Consider the following 9026-nt stretch of genomic DNA (forward strand, 5'->3'; position numbering starts at 1 on the left):
GTTAAAACACTTGACAGAAGTGATCACATTTGCCGTTTTAACCTTGTGATACTTGCTAATGAAGATGCTCTTCACAGTTATTAAAAGTAGATTGTGATGTCATTTTTGCAAAGGGCATATGGGGGTGGTAGTTACTCAGTTAGCTTTCTGAGTAATTATACAAGGTAAACAAGAATATATCGAAGAGTCAAACTCAATGAACTGAACAGTCACTAAAGCAGAGTTCCTGGTTCAGACGTGAACCTGGTGAAAAGGAGTAGACTATATCTCATCAATGCATGAATTATGCACAGAGCTGACACACACAGCAACAAGGACACCATTTCAGGAAAGAGATGTTGGTGTTGGTGAATTTGACCATGATGTAGGACTTGGTATATCAGAAAACGTTACTGAGAAAATGATGCATACTTTTATCTAAATGGGCCACATATGAGGAGTATATGAGGAGTACTGGATGAATAAGCACTCAGTGGAGATGATGACAGGAAGTGGAGTCCCTGGGTGGAAAGAGAAGACACAGATGACGCATCGGAAGGAGGGTAATGAAGGCAGAGTTTGCAAACAGGCATCGTCACATAAACACATGGTTCCCATATGTGATGCCTTAAACATACAGCGTTCGAAAGAGAAAGATGAATAAATGAATTAATAATACAGCTGCATTTTCAGTATCAAACGGTATCAGCAGCCACACACTCATGTGTGTGTGTAAGCTTCACAGAGATGACGTGTAATTACATTTCTAGGGAGGTGCGCGTCAGGTCACAGAATAGGCTATGTGATACATTACTCCACATAAAGTTATCCTGAAAGGTGAATTGGTTATAGAGACCAAAACCATATTCAGTTATTTTATGAGGCTGTAAACAAGGTGCTTTATATTGTAAGGTAGACCCTACAATAACACATACAGAGAAAAACCCAACAATCATGTGACCCCCTATGAGCACTTTGGCGACAGTGGGAAGGAAAAACTCCCTTTAAGCAGAAAGAAACCTGCAGCAGAACCAGGCTAATGGAGGGGCAGCCATCTGCAGCGACCGGTGGGGGTGAGAGGTGGAAGACATTTTAACATGCAAGCTAGCCTCAAGTGGCAATTAGAGGGACTGCAGTCTTATATGTTGGGTCCCTGGTTTCTCACCTCTGTGGCAAAGAAGCTTGTTGGCTACATCCTGCCACTCTACCATCATGGGTCCAAAACTACGCTTTAAATTAAAACTCCACTTAAGACAGTTTACCAAGGTAAGAAATGTCTATTTCTTTATTACATTCAACAGTACAGTACACTGAAATTGCACATTTTCACCAGATATAGCAGCATTCTGACTGGCAAATGGACTAATTATTAGGCACAATCAAGACATTTAAATACAAATACACACGTTCAAATGTGTCATGGCCATTTTCTGACCACACACAGATTCCACTTAGCTGTTAATGTACATGCCTGGTAAAACAAATTCTATACAGCTAAACACACTGTCTTCTACCTGCAACTCCAGTGGCAACAAAACATGTAAGGTCAGGCCAAGCCCAGATTATCTTCTCAAAATAACACAAAAGAAACAACAACAAAAAATCTTTTCTCTTGCACAACATGTGCCAATCAGTGCATTTCAGGAGTTATAAAGCCTTTTCGTGTATTTTTATGGTTTCCTTCAGACAACTTCTTCACTTAAGATAATGTCTTTAAAAGAAAAATTAATTAATTTAAAAAAACCTGAATGACACTGTCTCACCTTTGGAGGAATGGGTGATTGTGGGCTCAGTAAATGCAGCAGTGATGGCTTTTGAGCAGGTTTATCTAATGCTGCGGTTTTGGATGAGCTGGTCTCTGAAGTACGGCGAGGTTTATATGATATTACTTCTTGATTTCAGGTGATATTTTTGCCAAATGTAGGCTGATTTTAAGCACAAAAAAGACAAAAAAAAAAAAAAAAGAGAGAACTTTGGCACTAAAAAGTGAGGTGAAATCCCAGCTGTAAACTGCCTGAGCTGACCTAGAACTAGCTTAGACTCTGAAGCTGCTGCAGGTGGAGATCAGTGTCTTCACCTGTAATGTGCAGCCACTTGTCAAAAACAAATGTACCTTTTTTTGGTCTCTTATCTTATTATTTTTGACAAAACAAAACTTTTTGCATTTCACTTGTTATTTCCTGAATGGTCGAGACTCACAGCACAGGTGTCAAACTCCAGGCCTTGAGGGCTGCTGTCCTGTTTGTTTTCCAACTAACCTGCCCTTGTGCCTTCTTGGATGATCTGATATCCTCGTGTCGGTGTTGTTCCCACATCATCATAATAAATGTTGTTCCAGGTTCAACATTGCAAGTGAGGAATCACATTGTTGTGACGTCATACTTTTGCAAGCCAAGCCATTCATTCATTTATGAAATTCGAATGTTGCAAGGACAATATGTATAGTGCTTACCGTTTATTAAAGAACAGTATCCTGAAATGCAACAAATTCAAATTGCTGGATTGGCGGACAGAGGCGGTTTCTCGCAAGTTAAGTAGATTTTTTAAGGCGTTTTTTTCCAAAGTTGCAAAAGTATGACATCACACCAATGTGATTGGTCACTTGCAATGTTGAACCTGGAACAACATTTATTATGATGATGTAGGAACAACACCAACACGAGGATATCAGATCGTGCGTAGCTTCTTATTGGCAAAGCACACCTGATCCAGGTAATCAGCAGCAGGTAGGGCAGGGATACCTCAAAAACAAGCAAGATACTGGCCCTCGAGGACTGAAGTTTGACACCCCTGCTCTACAGGCTCAAATGCCAAATGGACTTCCAGTGTGTTTCAAAAGATGTGCTCAAGATTCAAATTTGGCAGATACAGCAGATATAGATTTGAATATAAAGATATATATATTGTATATAAAGATGAACACAGAACCTAAAGATTCCCATTACCTGTTGTATAGGTCAAATTGTAGGGTTTGGTATGGTAGTCCAGTTGCCATCGACCTGTTGGAAGCCTCACAACTTTCTGAGAACCTTCATACACTCCCTGACCATTTAAAGTCAGACTGACATTAACACTGCATTGAACCACTGTGGGGGTTTGAGGCTGATACTGCAAACACATCCAGTTGATCCAACCCAACATTTGCCAACAATAGAACATCATATCCCAACACACTGGACAGACTGAGCAGGTAGACTGCACGCACACCGGTAGGTCATTCTTGACTATCAGCAACAGAATCGTGCTTATTTAAAATGTTTGTTCTGGGTTGTTGGGTACAGGGTCTCAGTCGAGCCTGTTATATTCCACCAACTACTACTACTGATACTTGAACTATCAAGTATCAGAAGCTGATATTGAATCTACTGAGTCTTGTAAAATTTTTAATCTTTGGACCACAAATTTGTCATCAAATATTTTGAGCGTATCCTAAAGTGCAAACAAATAAAACAATTTTACAGTGGCTACAGTTGTAGCCACAGCTGCCCTGGGGCAGACTGACAGAAGCGAGGCTGCCATATTGTGCCATCGGCCCCTCTGGCCAATACCAGTAGGTGGCAGGTGAAGTGTCTTGCCCAAGGACACAACGACCAGGACAGAGAGCCCGGGGATCGAACCGGCGACCTTCCGGTTACAGATGCACTTCCCAACCTCCTGTTCTACGGTCGCCATCATATAGACGGCACGTCAAATGACAGGTCCTGAGCTTAGATCACCCAATAATCCCTGAACTCTACCCAGTTTAGCTAAAAGCCCCCCAGGTATTTATTATTTGCTTTTAGATGAAATTTCTTTCTTTTCTAATGTAAAAGCAAACAGATGGAATGAATTGTGGGCTCACTGTTGGTCAATCTTTGATTTGATCCTTACATCAAGTCTCTTTTTCTTGTTTTTTGTTTTTAAGTGGTTTGAGTCTTAGGAATGACAAAGAAGCCCATTAAGTAGCATTGTGTTTAATACTAGACTACATTAACCAGAAAAACTACCACAACAATCCTTAAGTGTATGCATATGCACAAAGCAAGCTGCTGTGAAGCCAGCAATGATTCTAAAGGTATGTCTACTAACTGTTGCCACAAGAGGTCATCCTGAATGGTTTACTTAAGCCACGGGCATCCAACTCCAGGCCTTGAGGGCAGGTGTCCTGCAGGTTTTAGATATCAGCCTGGGCCAACACACCCGAATCAAATGATTAGTTTATTACCAGCCAGGCCTCTGGATATCTTCAAGACATGCTGAGGAGGTAATTTAGCCATTTAAATCTACTGTGTTGGATCAAGGACACATCTAAAACCTGCAGGACACCAGCCGAGTTGGACACCCCTGACTTAAGCCATGGTGCACAAATGACCTTTTTGCCTTTCAAAAGGATCACCTCACTCTGAATTTCCTGCCCAACATGCGTAACTTCTAACCACTAAATGCAAATGCTATTCTGTCTGTTCATGACTGACTGTTGCTACTTCTTGTGGAAACTAAAGCTCAACCAAATCTTTGTTGATGAAGAATCCTCACATTCACATATGATGTTTTAAAAATAAAACTTATAAAGTACAGTTTCAGTACTGACAGTCAGGTCTTATATTGGAAATTTTGCGATTTCTCACCTGACAACCTTTAAATCTCTGGCATGTTGGACTCACCGTGTACCTCCCGGATTGGATCTTCAGTCTGGCTACTGTAGCAATAACCCATTCCACCTCAGCCCCCTTATATTTTTAATGCAGTGCTAACCTCAGTCTTATAGCCTGCTAAGAGAAGTAAACCATGAGAAAACCCTAGTGAGATAAGATGCATTTTAACAGTGTTTCAGAGAGGAGTTATGCCTTATACCACAGAGCGATGCTCTCCACATATATACACAGCGCTCGGCTGTATGCGCCTCTTTGTGTTGCCTGGCAGCTGAGGAAGAAACTTGAAATATTTGGGCATCAGATCGAGGCAGGCGTCGCGGAACTTCTTGATCCGCCAGTAGTAAATAAGAGGGTTGAGGGCTGACTTGAGGTAGCACAACCACAAGACCCATGTGCTGATTTGAAAAAAGCTGTCTTTGCGGTAGAACCTGTCACTGAAGGTAGTTACCAAGCTGAAGGCAGTGAAGGGTGCCCAGCACGCTGTAAACACGGAGAAGAGGATGAGGATGGTGGTGAAGGCACGGGTCTTGAAGCTCATGTCTATGTTCATCTTGAAGGGCTTCTGAAGGCTGAGGAGGCCCAGTTTGCTGGCCTGGCTCAGACAGACGCTGTCTGTGTGGCTACGGATGCGAATGGCATTGTGGCGGATGGTGTTGAGGATGCCCATGAATGTGTATAGCATGACTGTGAAAGGCAAGAAGAAAAAAACTAGTGTTAATATCAACACATAGGCGTGGTAACCAGGATCACTGCTGTAGCCAAATATACACTGAGGAGCTCTGGGTGGGATCTGTAAGGGAGGTGAGCCAACAGCTAGAGGGAAAGTGAAAATGAACGAGAGTCCCCATGTGACCACTATGAGCAGCTTGGCTCTCTGTGGGCTCAGCTTATCTTGCTTCTGGACAATAATAAGAAAACGATCAATGCTTATTATAAGCAGTACAGCTGCTCCTTCCATAACAAAAAACCAAAAGAGCATGGCGGAAACGCGACAGAAAACATCTCCAAAAATCCAGTTGGTGGTCACCACAGTAACCAGAGCAAAGGGCATGTTCAAGATGGCCAGCATCATGTCCGCAAATGCCAGACTAGCCAGCAGAATGTTGATGGCTGAACGCATGGCAGATCTCTGGTACACCATCAGGCACACCACTATGTTTCCTGACAGCGCCACTAAAAGGATGGCTGCCATGACAAAGCAGAAGAAGATCTGCAGAGGTAGGCCAATGCCTTGCTGGATTTCCAGAGCATTTGCTGTTGGGGTGACCGGCTCCGAGGGAGACCCGGAGCCCAGGGAAATGTTTGCCACAGAGAGGTCTTCCATTGGTAGCCTCTCAGAAAGGTTCAGCAACCTCGTAACGACGCAGCAGAAACGGCTGTTAATGTCCCCTGTATCCAGGAGGGGAACAGTAGTGGAGAGAACCATGCTTCTCCAGGGTGAGCAGGCATCATTGCAGGAGAGTTCACATAAAATCTGATGGCAGACATGCGGATACCATCTCCCCAAGGCCACACAGCACCATCTTCATGGTAGCAAGACCCTAAGACAAAAATAAAAATATGTTAGAATTCCATTATGTATTATTGTAGGGTCTACCTTACAATCAGTTTGTGTAGAGCAGATTTCCGTGTTTAAGGATAACAATTTGAGTTGTCACTACCAGACTAAACACAACTTGACCGATGCAGAGGGTCAATGGTTTAGAGAATACCAATTTTCCTATTTGCATATTACACCATACAGCTACAGGATATAACTATTCTGTCTTAGCACGAGACGCCTATTCATTTTCTATTTAAAAACACACTTAACAACACTTCCGTCAATGTATGATGTGTCAGAAAGGACGCTGAAACAGAAACAAGGTTGCCATGTTTGGTACAATAATGATCCTTCACGACTGGAAAACTACAATCAACTGAGGCGTGGGGTGGACAAATGCATTGATTTCCAGCAACAAATAATTAAAAAGTTGAGCAGGACTCGTGGGTATAAGTGTGTATGAGTTACACACTTTTACAAGTTTAAGGAAGTGGACAAAATTTGGCTGTAAAAAATTAATGGCAAGTGCTCCCACATAGTTTGAACAAGCTGAAAAATCCAAAAGTATTTTGAAATAATATGAAAAATTTGAACAAAGCTCCAAGAACACAGAGTCCCGAAAGATTTCATGATACTGTAAATTGGGGTAATAAAATAGGATGTTTCTGCCAAAAGATTGGTGCCTGAATAAAATATGACTCATTTCAGTTTTTTTAAGCAATCAAAAACACAGAGCCTTACTGTTTTAGAACAACAGACCAACACCATGACGGAAATCTTTACAAAACAGAGGATGAATTTCTCACAAAGACCTTTTTACAAAACTGAAACTAAAATGTCAAAGTTTACTAGACAAAAATAAAATTCAATGAGCAACTGTTTTCTTTTTCATCATTTTGTTAAGTGTGTCTGATTGTATCTTGCCCCCAACCATATACCTATTAAACTAATTACATCTTTGAAATAAATAGCATAAAGTTTATTTTTCAGTATACAGAATTAAGCCACATTTAAAAGTGGAATACAGAAAGACAAATCTGTCTCCAAACAGAAACACATTGTCTGGTGTGTTTGGCTAAGCTGTGATAAGAAATCCTATTCGAATTTTTTTTTTTACCCCTGAGAGTGACAGAAAGCTAGTGCTCAACCGGACACAAGGCAAATACTGCAATAAAAACCCTTATCACTAGTATAAACACTGGAGGCATTGCAGGCAGGCCAGCTGGTATTATTACAATAGGCAGCAAATTGCAGATATAATAAATGGGCAGCACCAGAGAGTCCATTTGTTAATAGGATAACTTTCCACACAAATTAAGCTTTTTAGTATTTTAGTCCTGTGTGGGTGTAAAAAAATAAATAAATATCAAACCAGTGTAATTATGAGCAATTACTGTGACAACACTGCATTTAAGCCTGTTAGAGGGACCTGTACTTTAGCTGTGCTGCTGTGATACTAGGATATGCAGCCATTTGACAGATAGCGCCATCTCTTCAGCACACCGGAGGGGACAAAAACCTACAATGCAAAAATAAACGGCAGTGAAATCGGGCAGAGTTTGCTTTGTTCATATGCTGATGACAAGCTTATTGTCTACCACAATTTCCACAAGGAGAGCAAGGAGCAGCCGGTTTAGTCTTCTTGGCCCAGTTCCCACTTCATTAACTCTGCATTCAGTGAGGTAGCCTGCAGCATGTCGGCCTCAACAGGTAGGGTAGTGTTCGCTGCTTTTGGGTGCAATGACCTACAATGTTAAAAGAGCCACTCCAGTCTCCCAGCAGTCAAGTGATCCTGCATAGGAAATGAATGATCAGGTACTTGGTGTTCTGAACGACAGGGAAATGTTTAAATAACTGCAGAGGCCCTGCAATTATGTAATGAGAATATGCTTACAGCTTTTCACACATCTTGTAACCTTGAATCGCTCAGAGGGAAAAAGATTTGTTGGGAAGCTGCCCAGTGAGCTCACGATGGTGCTCGTGATGTTACTGGGAGGTGCCAGTTTTAACGCAATAATAGCTAGTTCAAATACCGTGTTTATTTCAAATATACTGTTAAACACTGGTGTGTCTGTGAGAGAAATACCAGTGTTTCCCCTCACATAGCATTATTTGGACAGGCTGCTGAGTTATACGATCACCCACCCGTGTATGTTTGAAGAGTTACTTAAAAATTCTAATCTAGAGATAATGCAACGTGTGCTGGATTAAGTAGAGGACAATCCCTTCCTATTATTTCAAAGTTCAGTTGCTGCTTGCCAGTTAGCTCCTGCCCTTCCCTGTGTCATGCTTCCCTCCTGCCTGTACTCTAACAGTTGGTAATCTCTGCAGTCTTATAAATGAGAGAGGAGGGTAGACAGAAACCTGCGACCCAGGGCTCTCGTGTATAACCTTGTTTTTAGGTACCTTTGAACATTTCACACTGATTTTTTCCCAGTGATATCATGCCTTGATACAAATGACTCATGGCTTTAATTTCCCATACCATCTACCTTTGCTTATTTGTAACTAAGCATAGACTTTGCAGCAGATTGTACACAACGGTGTGAAACGGTTACAGGGAGCACTTTAAAGTAGTCGTATGAGATATTACTTTTAAAATAAAAACTACAGACTGTGGAGAGCAGGGACTCTAACTTAAAGAGCTCTTGCACAGTAGTGAAAGCACAAGTGGAAGGAATGTTACCACAGATCCATTTAGTACATTAGTTTTCCGAGGATCTAGCAGAGATGTTGTGATTCACAAGATATCAATGTTGTCAATAGTCAATGGTGCAATAGACCTCAATACTTGAAATGTGCAATTCACTTGTATTTTTATTTTTATTCCTATTTATTCTATTTATCCCCTTCGTATATTTTATTTATAT

The 9026-nt window shown here is 41.4% G+C and overlaps 1 protein-coding gene across 2 annotated transcripts in view; it reads right to left on the bottom strand.

The window, feature by feature from the left end:
- Positions 1-4254: 4254 nt before the first annotated feature.
- The window catches only part of gpr63 (G protein-coupled receptor 63), a 9914-nt gene continuing 5142 nt past the window's right edge, over positions 4255-9026 (bottom strand). For both annotated transcript variants that reach the window (XM_005745741.2, XM_005745740.2), the window contains exon 2: positions 4255-6154. In XM_005745741.2, the coding sequence (XP_005745798.1) occupies positions 4807-6039 (1233 nt within the window). In that variant the 5' untranslated portion in view covers positions 6040-6154 and the 3' untranslated portion in view covers positions 4255-4806. The remainder of the gene's footprint in view (positions 6155-9026) is intronic.

This window comes from Pundamilia nyererei, unplaced genomic scaffold, assembly GCF_000239375.1.
Source record: "Pundamilia nyererei isolate P.nyererei 1_Seehausen unplaced genomic scaffold, PunNye1.0 scaffold00165, whole genome shotgun sequence".
Classification (NCBI taxonomy): Eukaryota; Metazoa; Chordata; class Actinopteri; order Cichliformes; family Cichlidae; genus Pundamilia; species Pundamilia nyererei.